This window comes from Chanos chanos, chromosome 1, assembly GCF_902362185.1.
Source record: "Chanos chanos chromosome 1, fChaCha1.1, whole genome shotgun sequence".
Classification (NCBI taxonomy): domain Eukaryota; kingdom Metazoa; phylum Chordata; class Actinopteri; order Gonorynchiformes; family Chanidae; genus Chanos; species Chanos chanos.
This window is the reverse complement of record NC_044495.1, coordinates 35167322-35182655: the sequence shown is the minus strand read 5'-3', so window position 1 is coordinate 35182655 and position 15334 is coordinate 35167322. Positions and strand designations below refer to the sequence as shown.

Here is a 15334-nt window from a genome sequence, read left to right as displayed (position 1 = left end):
AGACGGTTTGTAGGGGGGTGAGGGGGGATGCCATCCCCCTTGTTAGCAAAATGACCAAAATGCATCCCCCTTGTTAACCTGCCATCTCCCTATATACTGTATAAAGTAGTGTCAGTGACCATTGGGCCATCCCCCCTGTTAAAAAATAACAAATCACCTGCTGCCTACACAAAGCATAACATAAAGCGAACTATTCGTATTCTGAATAGGATAATGATAGTATCATGATAAAGAAACTCTTCTCATAGGCAGAGAGCAGTTCTCTTGACAGAATGAAAGGAAAACTTCAAGTACAGAAAAGTTCTTTGGCTACTTACAACTTACACAGACACACGGAAGAAAAATTAAATATATTTTAACATATATATTTTATTATGATTTACAAACATAGTTTGTTCACATGCTTGTGTAATATTTAGTCCAAACAGATCCCATTAACTATCTCCAATTCTTTGTAGTTACGTGGTCTCATGAAGTGGATGTTGAATGTTGAAGTGGGGAGAGACGTTAACATTGAATAGTACTCATCTTTCTGGTCAAATGTCATGGTTGTTATTCCTTATCCTGTCCAGTGGAGGCTGCTGCTGCTTCTTTCTCACTTTTCAAATGATCAAATAAAATTTTAAATGCAGCCACTTCAGGGATATGACTTTAAAATGCTTGGAACAATAAGTTCCTTTTCCAAAGCGACTTTAGACTTTTTTTTTTTAATACAAGCGACCTCTGAAGTCTGAATGTTCTGTAGAGTTGTTTTACACGAAATTATAATGGTGAAAAGATGAAAATTTGAAAAACATTCACACCATCTTCCATTGGCAAAAAAAGACAAACAATTAAGGAAACCAAGTGATGATATCACCATCATCAGGCCCTATGGACTGAAATATAAGACACAGGCTTCTCTTTCAACTGTTGTATATGTATATCACTATCCAAGATCCACATTTCACAGACAATGTAGTCTAAATCTAAGAATGAAATGTGCCCAAATGCTGGCATTGGTTCTACAGTTCAGACCATTGTCCTGTGTGTCCAAGATGGGACTTACTAACATGTGTTGTGCTATTGCTGTAATTATCTCTCTGCACTTTACTGATTCTCTGTGAATCATAGCTTTAACATCTATATTGTAGCAACATTTTTATGTATTATCAGGTTCTGGCACCCTAGTTGTCTTACCAGTTTACTTCTCCACTATTACATTTGCAGGTTTTATATAAATTAGTATAAATGAACTGTTCTTCACAGTCTCACAGAGGTGAAATGCATCAAAGAAGTGTTCTGACTGTGGATAGATGGTGTTACTTTGGAATGACTGGGTCTTCTCTTATTTCTTTTCATTTTTTCTATGAAGAAAAAAAAAACATGTCAGAGTTGAAAGTGAATGTCGTGACAGATGAAATATTAATTCTTAAGAGAGGAATCTATAGAGATTAGGAGGCTGCAGAAATTCAGCCAAAAGTTCCTTTTGCACATCATTGCCTCACAAAAGCCGCCTCTTTGGTAAACAATTCAGCCTTCAAACTCAAATAGCCTGTCTTGTACAAAGATCACAGAAAAACTGTTTCAGAATACTCAGTATCACTGATGAACCATAGTACACAATTAGCATGTTCTTTTACTTTGATTGAAATACTGCCAGCCTGCTGCTATACTGTAAACTGACTATAGCACATCCTAACCTTTTCTATAGCAGAGCATAATACAGTGAGGATGGGCTCAAGGCACATCAACGCTTTTTCACTGAGTTATTGCCATAATTCAAATACTCCCATTGTCTCTTTTTACAGCTGATATAGACATTTCCACAGATGTTTAAAACCAAAAGGAATTATCAAAACACTAGAATGTTTTGTTTGTTGTGGCATGTAAAGCCCTTTGAGACTGTAAACAGTGATACTGGGCTCCAAACAAACTTGAAACTTGAATGCAGTAATGTTGAGTACACGTACTAGCACAGATATGTTGTTAGAATAGGCAAGAATAAAGTATTTGTATGGTGAGCTCTCATCTAGACATATATTTGCCTTAATGAGACAAAGTGAAAACAGTTTTTTATTATCTCAATTAAAAACAATTTTAGCCATTTTTCCAGGTTCACAAAACATGAGATTGTAGACCACCAACTGTGTGTTTTACTGTATGTTGTAATTTCTTATGATCATGAGGTTTTCTACAATAGGAGCATTTGAGCTAAATAGCTTATTTTTTACAGCGTGAGTGATCACTGGATTGACAGCTACACTTCACTTTAGAGTCTCTGTACTACTAAGAGAGGGCTCACACGATGGCATGGTTGGAGGGAGAAAAGCATAAATATGGAGAGAGGGATTGGGGAATTATATGAGTATACCTTGCCACCGGCTACATGGTCGAGGACAAAAGGCCCTCTGATCAAAAAGAACCTGTCTTTTTTTGCCCCCCTAAAGTGTGTGTGTGCCTTTGCATATTTCATTTGACCTAGTGGTGGAGGTCCACCACAAAGTCTGCCACAAAGCTTACTGAATACTGCCAAATGCCTTTGCTGTAGCACTTCCATATAGATCCTCAATTGTCCTAATGCAGAGCAGAACCACAGTAACAAGCCCAAGGAATTGAAATTCGGCCCCTCAGGTGATAAAAAGTGGAATCTATAATCTCTATAGTGAAGAAGAGAAGAAAAGCTGAGGGAGAACTTCTGTCACACTGATGACAACACAAAGGACAAATTGTGGCATGTATAACCCCCCATGTGGGCTGAGGATCCCGGTGGTCCTGGCTATGCAATGACCTGATAGTTCAAAGGAACTGGTGGACTTCTGAGGCTCTCTCTCTCACTCTCTCTCTCCTTCTCTGGTTCCCTCAGAGTGCATCAGACAAAGGCTTTGTTCATCCCGCTTTGAACATTAATAAAAAGAAAGAGGGAAAAAAAGCTGTAACATTGTTCCGCGGAGACCCATACACCAGCGAATCTGCACTCTCTGAACAGTGACCTTCATAAAAGCAGTGTGTAAAATAAGACAGTACATGCCTAATGAAAACAAAACTGCGTGCCGATAATGAACAGCTTTCATTTAGGTATGACTATATCTTTAACCATCAATTTATAGCTAAGTATGGCTTTGTCTTGTTTCAACCATAGGGAATACAGAGTGCCAGATCTGTGAAGTTACAGTTGGGCCAGTTCTTCAAGCCATTCATGCTGCCTCAGAATATGTAGTATTGTTTATAGCTCATTAGCTTAACTCTGACAATATGAAACCACATTAGCTGTACATAACATACAGTATAGTGTACCACTGACATTACTCTTCAGTAACTTTAATTACAGGCAAATATGAAATATAAAATTAGGTTCAATTTCTAAAGGACATTTTGGAATTCTTGACTTACTGAATCAATTCATAAGAGCACCTGTCAGGTAAAATGACAGATAAACTATTTTGATTGCACTCAAAATCATAGATAATATTACTGAACACCTGAACAGGTTTGTATTGTCAGATGATTTCTTCATCACAAAAAGGCAGAGTTATACAGATGATACAAAGCAACTGCCTGTGTAGTTCTTACATAAATGTACTTCATGTGTAAATACACCACCTTTCATTGATTTCTAAAAGAAATAGAAGTGCTGGCCAAGGTTTGGATTGAATAATGGCACATAAATGAAGGCAGAGTATTATTCATATACAGCGTGGTCTGTCTCTTTTTAATTTAGCGCATGCCATATATAATAGTCATTTTCTTTAAATTAAAAAAAAAAAAAATAATAATAATAATGTTTCCTCTGTCGTAGCACATGACAGTTTGGTTCCATGAGGGTTCACACATTGAGCGAAGATTTTGTGGAGTGGTTTGTGTCATGGCTCTGTTCACACAAAGCTCTCCTCCATGTTGGAGCACAGTAAGAAGGAGTCCACTAGCCTGGGTTTGATAAGCTGCTGATGGTCAGTGGCTCCAATACTGTCGGGACATCCAGCTGCCAACCTTCTCAAAGCAGCCTGTGTCACAGGATGACAAACAAACTGTTAACACCATCACTTACACACTACATACGTCAGCCTATATAAAGCATACAGAGCAGAGTAGCCTGTGTCACAGCATGACAAAGACACTGTTAACACCATCAGTTACACACTACATTCATCAACTTAAATACTTACTGAACAGATATTATGAAGAAAAGCACAGTTAATTCCATTATCTACAATTTAAACAAAGTTACAAAATGGGCTGCCTTTTTAAATTTGCTTTATACTACTACTACTACTACTACTAATAGTAGTAGTAGTAACAACAACAACAACAACAATAATAATAATGATATTGTTTGTAGAGTACTAATGTATTTCTTTAAAGCTCCCCCTATTACAGATACGCAGCTGTCATTTTCTAGAATGAATTCCGCTCCTCTCGTGCAGATCTGCAGGCTTCCAACTTTATTGCACTATCTAAAACACAAACTATTTGGTTACAGTAGGAGGGTCCACACAGAGAAAGACAGCTCTATCTGACTTTCTTTTTCCAGATACTCATCTTACTTCCACCTAATCAAAGAACAAAAAGCCCTCAAATGTTAACACCGGTGTAAAATAACAGTCAAATATGTGATGACAGTGGAATCTGGCAGAATTTATGTTTTGCTGACTAGCATTACATTGATTAATGCAAAGTAATAACTATTTTGTTTATTGTCTTCAAGTCTGTTTGTTGAGGGCTACAGCCCTGCTGCTTTTCAGCCTAATTACATTATCAGAAGCTGACAACATGTAAACAGAGCAACCTACCATCTCAAGATTGTGTCTTTTATTTGTGTAAAGACGTAAAGTCCCTTGGAGAGAAAGGTGTTGTTGTTTGCTCAAATACATATAACCCTAAACAAGTTCATTCTTGAAAAATTACCGGTACATGTGAATTGAGTCACACAATGTTTGTGAAGCACAGTACATATCGGATACTGTTAGACATTACTGGAGGCGCGTACGGTTGGCGACAGGGATTGGCGATACCACTGATTTTCATTTCGCTCCGATACCAATACTAGTATGCCAATACCGATACTGCTACCGATACTTTACCTGGCGCTAGTTACTAGCCAGACATGAATACATTAAAAATATATATATACATATACAGGAATTGAATCAAGCTGGCTGAATCTTGGTATGTTAATCAAGTTTTGCTTACTGCCATTTAGATGCCGATTAAAGACACCAGATAAAAGTGTTCGCGCAACTTTTAACATAGTTGGAGTATTACCTTAGTCGGCTACACTAACAGGTTACTCTGAGCGTAGAGTGCAATATTCTGCATCTCAAGGCATAACCAGTAAGCTATTTCCTGCTTACTCAAATGGCTAAAATAACCGAGCATTACCACTGGATACATGGATAACGTTCAGAGAGCCTCACTCCGTCAGATGTGGCGATATTTGCCTGCGTTCTCTCCGCCTGTCCTCGCTTCTGCTGTAATTTTGTGTTGCAGTTTTTCATGTGTTTCATCAGGTTTCTGGTATTGCCGTTTGACACGTCACACTTTGCTTCATTGTTGTTTATGAAAGTGACACAGCTCCAAACAATGCTTTGTTTCCTCTCTCCCATTGTGCGACTTACTGACTGGCAGAAGCTGTTTCTTTGCTTGCTTTACTACTGCCTTTCTGTGAGCTGTGGGCAGCGGAGCGAAGAAGGTGGAAGGAAAAGTAGTTCCTGTCCTATACAACAATTTTAAAAAATAAATAAATGAACAGAATGAATTTTAAAAAATTATATATTATTATTAAATTCTATCTATCTATCACTACTTAAAGACAGTCACTGTTATCGATTTTTTAATATGAGGATCAATTCTGAAAACTGAACCGTCAGGATTCGAAGTATCCATACTTCCGCCCATCCTTAGTTGGCAAGGTGTTTCACGACTTAGAGTTCAGTCGACATTCATTAGGTGATTCGGTAGAAAAGTAGAGTGCTATGTCGCGACGTTTTTTGTTGCGGCAAGTCGTACATAGAGGCCGACAACCGAGCAACGGAAGCACACTACCAACGGTTAGCCTGGAGGCAAATCCAAAGACCTCTTTTATGGAGTTATCAATTGCGCCATTTATTCAGTGGCATCGTCGTGCACGTGTTCTTGCCATCAAGAACTTCTGCTGTATTTCAAACAAGAGAGAACCCTCATAATTCCAGGCAGCAAATGAGTAAGATGTCTATGTGCCGTGACCCGGATTCGAACCGGGGTTGCTGCGGCCACAACGCAGAGTACTAACCACTATACGATCACGGCCCGCTGACGTAGGCAGTGCCGGTGTGCCCACTGTCTTAAAGCCTGCGCACGTCAGACAGCGTGTCTTGAGAATTTGGGGTTCGTAAGTCTCGAGCTCAGTGACGTGTTGTGTCTATGGGCAAGGGCTCCTTTGCAAGGTGAGCTTTTACTGAGCTCCTCTGGTCTGTTATAAATGCAATTAAAAGAGCCCTTATATGTTTTTGGTTGACAACCATATTTCGAGGAAGAAAGCACAATCAAAATGTACTTCCCATACCGGGAGTCGAACCCGGGCCGCCTGGGTGAAAACCAGGAATCCTAACCGCTAGACCATATGGGAGGCTTGCAATAGTTAAGATGTATGTGTTCATAGTATCGAACCATACTTGGTCAAATTCGGATGACTGTTTAGACAGCTATATGATGCAAGTACTGGCGTGTTGCTGTTCTGTCGTAACAAGAAAAGTGAGAGCCTCCCCGCACCTCCATAAAAATCGGTCGTTTGCTTGATGGTGATGCAATTATTTCCCCTGAGCCCAACATGTGCTTCTTGTGTGAATGAATATTAGTGGTTATCACACTTGCATTCTACGCGAAGGTTCCCAGGCCCGAAACAAGCAAAGAATAAATAAATAAACAGGCTTTGCTGGACCGAGTTCCTCAGACGCAGTCAAGCAGTCAAACAATGGGTTAATTTACGAACATTAAATCCAACCGCGCTGAACAAGGACAAATTTGAATTGGAAAGAGAGAAAACCCCCTATGAACCAGAACAAACACTGAGCTGCAATTATTGTAACTCCACGAAATTTTAATGTAGTTTCACTTTGCCACCCAAACCAAATTTAAACAGATTGACTGTTTTAAAGATTTTAGCAATGGTCAGTGAGGGAAGCAGTAGGAAACACTAATGAATACACTGAGAAACACTGAACACTAAAGTGTGTGATATTTCTGATTGACAAAGGCACACTAACACATGATAGGACACAAAAGATGAGTAGAATAAGTATACCGTAGTCTGTTTGATAGTAACTCACCAGACAGGCTACAAGCACTGAGTCACTGTTATTTCTTTCCGCCGGCGAGCGACACAACTCTATAAGACGAGGGATAGCTGGAGAAAAGGGGGGAAAAGTTAGAATGTTGACATTCCTAAAGGTGTTCAATTCATGTGTGTGAAATGTCAAATTATAAGTGTGCAATGACATCCGTTAAGATATATCACAAAGAACTGACGGACATTTGGTGTGTTTGAAACATCAAGAGTACTCGATTCGTTATGTGCAGTAGGCGATTTGTAGGGGGATGGGGGGGGGGGGGGGGGGGGGGGGGTCCATCCCCCCTGTGAACAAAATGATCAAAATACACCCCCCTTCTTAACCTGCCATTGCCGTATATACTCTATAGAGTAGTGTCAGTGACCACTGGGCCATCCCCCCTGTTGGCCGTTGGGCCATCCCCCCTGTTAAAAAATAACAGATCACCTACTGATTAAGTATATACATGTTCTTTTACGTATCTGAATCATTTGGTCAAATGTGTAATGGTAATGAATAGTTTTTTGAGTGCACCGTGAAGCCATGAGGAGCACAAAGTTAATGTAAACGATCAGTGACAAACTGACAAGGGTTATGGAGCAATGTTATAAAGTATTAGAATAAATGCTTAGGACAGGGTTGTACGACTGATAGCTTTCTGATGTGCTTTTGGGCCATAGTCTCCACAGACAGAGGGAATAAGAAAGAGAGAGAGAGAGAGAGAGAGAGAGAGAGAGAGAGAGAGAGAGAGAGAGAGAGGGAGAGAGAGAGAGAGAGAGGATGGAATGAAGTTACTCAGATGGTTGTGGCGTGTACCTTGCAGCTGGATAGCTGTCTGGGCCACCTCAGGGTCCCTGCTCAGGCGTGCAAGTGTGACTGCTGCTTTTTGCTGGACACGTTCACACGCAGCACCCTCTGATGGACTTGAAGAGGATGGTTTCTCTCCCAGCAGCAATAGTAGCCGCTCAATGCCTGTTACACAGAAAATACACATGAATAAATAAACACACACGTCACAGTCCAATTAGAATGAAGAAAAACTGCAAGTTCGTGTATAAACTTTGCTAACTGGTCCTGTATCGTCAACCACTCAAGTATGAAAAACTCTAAGGAAGTGGTTTTGAGAAGCATTATGCTGCCATCTACAGGCATATGTTTGAATTAGGTTTGAGTTAAACCAAAAAGAGAGCTTTTGAAATTATGCAGTTTGATGTCTGACTAAAGTTGATATCTTAGGAAAAAGAGAATATTAATTTTTTATTAAATATCTCTTGCAAAAATATACTGGACAGAAAAGGGAGTTCACATCTACCTTTCTCCTGCAGAATCTCTGGGGCTGACTGCTCCAAAACAGACAGGTTTGCTAAGATTGTCACAACCTTCAGACACCAAGGGAAAGATGCAGTTTGAGCCATATTAAATTAATAACTGTGTGTTTTGTATGTGCGTGTGTGTGTGTGTGTGTATCTGTGTGTGTATGTATTCACACAGTACCTGGTCTTTAGAGTAGGGAGTGTCCACTCTCTGGCGGTCATGGCATGCCTGTAGTAAGATGTGAATGGCATTGAGCTGCAGAAGAATTTCACAGGCCATGCTGTCAAAGAAGGTGATATTAGCCAGTGCAGCAGACGCCAGCAGAAACACTTCTCCACAGGAGGCAGTCTCACACAACTCTGCAGAAACACACACACACACACACACGAGCGCGCGCACAAACACAAACACAAAATCAGGCGCTATGAAAATCTATACACACATTCAATGTCCGAAAAAGTTTTCTGAATCGCCTTTATCACTTCTATCAAACCATTCATGCAATTTACGAAACAATTCACAGCGTGAACAGAGCCATCAACATGTCTCTCAGACATGCAAAATGTTAAAATTTATATAAAAAAAAAAGTCTTAAAAAAGTATTTTTACAATGCAGACAGTCAGAGACATACATTCTGATTGGCATTTCTGCACTTTGTTTGGCACACTCACACTCTCTGACACACACTCTCTGACACACACTCACTGACACACACTCTCTGACACACACTCTCTGACACACACTCACTGATGAGGGCAGTGACAATGTCCTGCATGCTCTCCAGGAAGCTGGCCAGGTGCTGGGTAGAGGTGTGGTGAGGGGAGGTGATCTGAGCCACCACTGCCGCGGCCTCTGCCCTGGCTGCCTCTGCACACCCTTCATCTGTCATGATATCTGCCAAACACAGGATCCCATCCACCTGGACACACACACACACACACACACACACACACGCACACAGAAAAGATGTCATGATTATTTGTTTGTTTTCCAAATACTGGCCTTGTTAAGATCAATGGAACAGTACATCTTCAATAACTACAAAACCATTTTGGTGAAAGAAACATGTGGGTCCAGCTATCATAATGTCAAAAATGGGTTGTACACTGATCTTTCAGTAAGAGAAGAGGTGTTTGCACTTCACTGAAAAATTTAGTTTCAAAACAAGACAGATAAATTTAGAGAATGTTTTTGGTAAAGGGGAAAATTAATTTATAATTTTAAGGGAAAATTCAATTTTGATTGATATTACTGAATTACTAAATGAAATAGTTTTCCTTTTTGTTCATTAAAATACAACATTAAAAGTATTTTTGTATGTGTGTGTGTTGTCAGTGTGTGTGTGTGTGTGTGTGTGTGTGTGTGTCTGTCTATCTGTGTTTATGTTTTTGTTAAACAAGGAAGAACACCAGGGGGTATTCCAGAAAGTGGGTTCAGTGAAAACTCAGAGTTAGTTAACTCAGAGCAAGTGGTAAACCTCTTAAGAGAAGAGCCCCATGGCTTTGTTTAGCTAGAAGAATGAAGCCATAGGGATCTTCTATTAAGACTTTTACCACTTAGTCTGAGTTACCTAACTCAGTTTTCACTGAACCTGCTTTCTGGAACACCCCCAGTAGTGTTGGAGGTTCATGAAATGTATCTTATTAGTTCTACTACTCCAGAAACCTCTGTCCACCTGCATGTCTCCATCATTCAGAGAGTTGGACTGAAGAGAGAGCTGTACCGATGTCATTGTCAGGTAAGCAGACTGAGTCCTCGGGCTTCACCTGTGTTTCGACATCACTGTCATGACTATAAACCCATCACCATTATCCAGTAATCTCTGTCCTCCCCATTTCTCTCTCTAGGTCAAATCTTTATGAGGTCTGTCTTGATCCCATCTCCATCCAGCTCACTGGCTAAGCCCAGTCACTGTAATGAATCTCTCTCTTTCTCTCTCTCTCTCTCTCTCTCTCTCTCTCTCTCTCTCTCTCTCTCTCTCTCTCTCTCCAATTATGTCTGTATCTGTTCTGGGCTCAGGAAATATGATCTGAAATATAGTATTCCATGCTTGTAAGGTAACCAGAAAGTGATCTGTGCCCCCACTTTGGCAGACGTCCACTTTGTTTAATTGTCTCATCATATATTCGGGTGAGATGACAGTGAGTGATCTAATAAAAATCATTTTAATGGCAGCGCAGAATCTGCTGCACAGAGTGATTTTATAATTAGTAACTGAAGTGCTGAAAGGTTGGCTCTGCGTCTCACTTTGGCATTCTGTGTCCGATTCTGATTTGAAATGGACATTGTCCTTAAGTCAGTATTAGTAAAGTGTGACACATATGAGTTATGAAATATGCTTGCTTGATTTCAGAAATCAGAAGGAGATTGAGAGTGCCCTGTGGTGTGTGTGTGTGTGTGTGTGTGTGTGTGTGTGAGAGAGAGAGAGAGAGAGAGAGAGGGAGAGAGAGAGAGCTATAGATAAAAAAAATACTCCTATGAATGAAAGCTATGAATGAAAATGGAAATCAAAGATTTCTCTCTCTCTCTCACTCACACACACACACACACACACACACAAATACACACATACACACACACAAACGTTTTGTCCATGTGGTGGCAGTGTTGCATTGACTAATACAGTGTGCAAATCTCAGCGCTCATATTCTTAGCGATTGTTATTTTGAGTTTTAATCCTTCATTGCTTGTATTATTACTTATATTGTTACCAATGTAATTAAAAATGACTCTTCAAAAAATTAACTTTAACTGAATTTTTCATTTCATAAACCAAATAATTGCTATCCTGGTAATCTAAAAGGACTCTGTGGAATGATGAAGTCATTTTTCATATTGGTGCTGGATAGACTTATTCAAGAAAGGGGAAAAAAGTGTTTTTAAGAAATGGAAAACTCAATGTTTGCATCTTTACTGTACTTAATAATAATAATAAATCTAAAACTTCGTTCTTGACTAAAAGGACATTAGTGTGAGACTTCAGTGTCAAGAGTTGAACAATTATTGCACAGCATTTGATGAAATTATATCTTTGTCATAATTTCATTTCAGTCAGAAGATGAAGTTATGCAGGCCATTATGTGCAGCCTAGCACACACCAGATGCCTGGATAGGTTGACCTGAAAATAATGACAAAATGTGACAATGTGTAGTGATGGATTCTCCTTCCTTTCTGCATGGAGAAGATCCTGTTATATCATCTTTCACTTCAGCCCACATCATTTCAGCACTGTAGACACACCCACGTTTCTGCCACAACAATCAAATGTTTTCATTTTTCATTACTAACCTTAGTCAACTACGTTCGGTTCTAATTCAAAGTGTATCGGATGCAGTGAGATGGTTCCGCTGAAGTAATTTAGCGCATTTCAACAAATTAAGAAAAAACTGACTGTAAAATGTAAAGAGAAAGTCTAAGTAAACAGAAGAGGGAGTATTCTGTGTGAAGACATAAAAGTAGGCTATGAATGGGTCCTCTCCAGTGTGGAGTGATGATGGTGACAGGTGCGTTTCTCAGGCTGTGCGCTCGCTCGTACGCTTACCTGTCAGCCTCTCTGGAGGCCCCCTCTCTAACTCAGTGTGCATCATTATCTCTGTCCTGGGTTTTCACACCTGACTGACTGTGTTCTCTCAAAACCCATGCATGACGAATGCACGGATTCCTTATGACAAAAAAAGGACTGGAAAGTATTCACTCGGTATTCACTAAATAGGCACCTTTGTTTGGTATACATTCACTTTTTCTGCGTAGGCTCATTAATGCACTGAGGCAGCTCAGTAAAACACTGTTAGCATAAGAGTTTAAGAGTTTTGTCAGTATAGAACAAAACCTCTCTCTTTCACACTCTCTGACCGAGATGATTTGGTGCTTGCCACATACATGCATGTGTAAGATGACCAGGTGTGTGTATGTGCTTGTGTATCCATGGGGTTCAGGCTCTGTGAACTCAACCTTTTCAAGCTGGTTGATGCCCTCCTCTACACAGCAAATGGATGCAACTGTTCTCAAGGCGTGAGCGTAGAGGCTTCTGTAGCAGTCTTGTCTGCAAATCTTAAACAGGGCCACTACAGCACCCTCCTGTGGAAACAGAACAGGGCTAGATTCATGAATCATGCAAAACCTTATCAAACAGTGGCACAGTAAAAATTCTGTTGTTACAGGTGAAGAAAACAAAAACAAAAAATGTTGCCCTGAAAAAGCAATGTTCTACACAGCTATGTAAGTGTGTGTTTGTGTAAACTGACACCAGTTATAATACTATTAAACAACTGATTGACTTTCCTGATCAGGAAGCATTGATTTTCTTAGGGAGAAAAAAAAAAAAACATTAACCTGGAGTCAGGAGAGATCGACATCCTCACACTGGCAGACAGAATTTGATAGAATTCAGTGGGGCCAATAGGGAGAGGGAGAATAATCTGAAAGACCAGATAACCACCACCATTATCTTAATAAGCTCCATTATTTCCATGACATGGGTTACACACTGCTGGAGCCATATACCGTCACTGGAGCAATTTCGTGAGCCTTCTCAATCACAGAGTGACTGCCTTGACTCACAAATTCTTACCTACTCCCTTAGTCGGTAAGAGTTTGTGAGGCAATGTCAACTCTCTCTCCCTCTCTCGGTCCGAGTCAAGAATCTATCTACGTCATCATCTTTTGCAGTCACCACACAAAACACGCTTTTTCATAAGGCTGAGCTTTTTTTTTTTTTTTTACGCTATATGACGCCAGTGCTAAAGATAGAATTGAGAAAAAAGAGAAGAACTGAGGTGGTGCTCAAAAACCAGAGAGCGAAATAGGCATTATTCACTTACATTTACATCACATTTCAAAGTCATGGCCTCAAAGTCCTAAAGGGAAGTTTTCCAACAAAGTACCAACATTTGTTTTACAAAACCGAAGGTGATACAGGTTTAGTAAATTTAGAAAGAGTCAGTCATCAGCGCTCTTAAGAACATTATTTTATTATATCAAGGATTAAAATTAGGATTAGGAAACTAAGGTGACCAGTTTAGAGAGATATTTGACACCCCCCCACATGCCATTTTTTCCAAGATCCTGCAAGTCTTACAATTTGTGCCTTAAAATTGATCTAATGCGATTGAAACCAGTGTTTTTTCACGTGAAAGCGATGTTTCATTTTGAACAGACTTCTTTAATTTTAAGAAGAAAATCTCTAAGAAGGGAGTAAAGAGACAAAAAAGAAATAGATGACAAGCAGGTCATGTTATTTCAGCCTGAATGGGCTGTAAAAGTGCATTTGCAAACTTTTTTAAATTCTACTACAAGTCTTTTTGACATGTCATGTATTCTATTTTCTAAGCAAAAGCTCTAAATGATTAACATGTTATAACTAATACAAGAAAACTGATAAATGGAAGTGGGCTAAAACAGACTGTGTGGCATTTCTGTAGTTTTGTGTGTGTGTGTGTGTGTGTGTGTGTGTGCGCGTGTGCGTGTGTGTGTGTGTGTGTGTGTGTGTGGCTCGTCTTATTTATTGTATTTTGTTTACTCAGTATATATGTTATGACTATCAAACTGGTCAACACCATTCAACCCATTTAGTGCCATGTCTAAAAACTGGTACTACTGTCACAACAAGCTTTGCTACATTATTATTATTACATTACAATTTTTCAACATCTTGCCTGTACTTGTTTTATGTGGAACCCTTTCATTTTTGTCATAAAATAATTTTTCCGATTTCATGACAAAAAACAGAACAAAAAATCCCAGCAAAACAAACAAACAAACAAACAAAAATCAGTGAAAAGCAACCTTAAAAAAAAGCAACCAGGCAGTAATTTATAGAACAACTACAACATTGCGCATCACATGTAAGCTCAGTTATTTATATCTGTGCTATGTCTGTGACATGTACAAGTGACCTTCCTTGCAATCTAACTAATGGGATCTCAATAATATGGGACATCATTTGTGTCCACATACTGCTACTACAGCAAACATGATTTCAGAAAACCCCATGTAAGCTCCCTTGGCAAATTTGCACAATTTGTTGTGCAGCCAAGCAAAATTGAAATACCAACCAACTTTATGATATTCTGAACCTTTACAGAAAACGCCCAATCATTGGCATTCATTCCTGGTATGGCCCTGTTTTGCATGGCACTACAAAGAATGTATGAAGAAAGAGCTGGAGCATTTGAAGCAGAGAATTAGGATTTTACGGAAAGAAAATACCCGCCGTAATTCAAAACCAAAAAAGCAAACCATTCTATAAGAACTGATTATGCGTATGGGGGAAGATGAAGGTTTGTAGCCTTTCAGTGAGGTTACATACATTAACATTACTATATATTAATGTAAGGCCTTCTCATTCTTCTAATCAACTCCTCACACACTCATATGAACTGTTCCATTCTGTCAAGCCAGGATTATGATTAGATTACACAAGGTAACCAGCGAGCGCACACACACACACACATATGTACATATACAAACACATACTTGTTCATGTGGAGGACTCACTTCAGAATACTGGGTACCTGACTGGGATATGTTTGTGTGACTTCTGTTTGCTGTACAGTGTAACCTCTTTCTCCCTCTATCTGCATATCTAAAACTACCAGTACATCTGTCAAAATCATTTAAGGGTGAGATATCAGCAGCAGTGGAGGAGAAACCAGCAAATTTAAGACATTAGAGCAAAATTGCAAGGAAAAAAAAAAGGAACATCAAAAATAATTACACAACTCAGTTCTCCCCTGG

The 15334-nt window shown here is 39.5% G+C and overlaps 1 protein-coding gene and 2 non-coding genes across 3 annotated transcripts in view; all 3 read right to left on the bottom strand.

The window, feature by feature from the left end:
- Positions 1-3823: 3823 nt before the first annotated feature.
- The window catches only part of insc (INSC spindle orientation adaptor protein), a 29227-nt gene continuing 17716 nt past the window's right edge, over positions 3824-15334 (bottom strand). The window contains exons 6-12 of the mRNA XM_030784788.1: positions 12551-12676; positions 9346-9517; positions 8778-8956; positions 8596-8662; positions 8100-8255; positions 7284-7360; positions 3824-3983 (exon numbers count right to left, since the gene is read on the bottom strand). Of these exons, the coding sequence (XP_030640648.1) occupies positions 3855-3983; positions 7284-7360; positions 8100-8255; positions 8596-8662; positions 8778-8956; positions 9346-9517; positions 12551-12676 (906 nt within the window). The 3' untranslated portion in view covers positions 3824-3854. The remainder of the gene's footprint in view (positions 3984-7283; positions 7361-8099; positions 8256-8595; positions 8663-8777; positions 8957-9345; positions 9518-12550; positions 12677-15334) is intronic.
- trnah-gug (transfer RNA histidin (anticodon GUG)) lies at positions 6193-6264 on the bottom strand. Its single transcript has one exon. It is a non-coding gene; the product is annotated as a tRNA-His (tRNA).
- Positions 6512-6583, bottom strand: trnae-uuc (transfer RNA glutamic acid (anticodon UUC)). Its single transcript has one exon. It is a non-coding gene; the product is annotated as a tRNA-Glu (tRNA).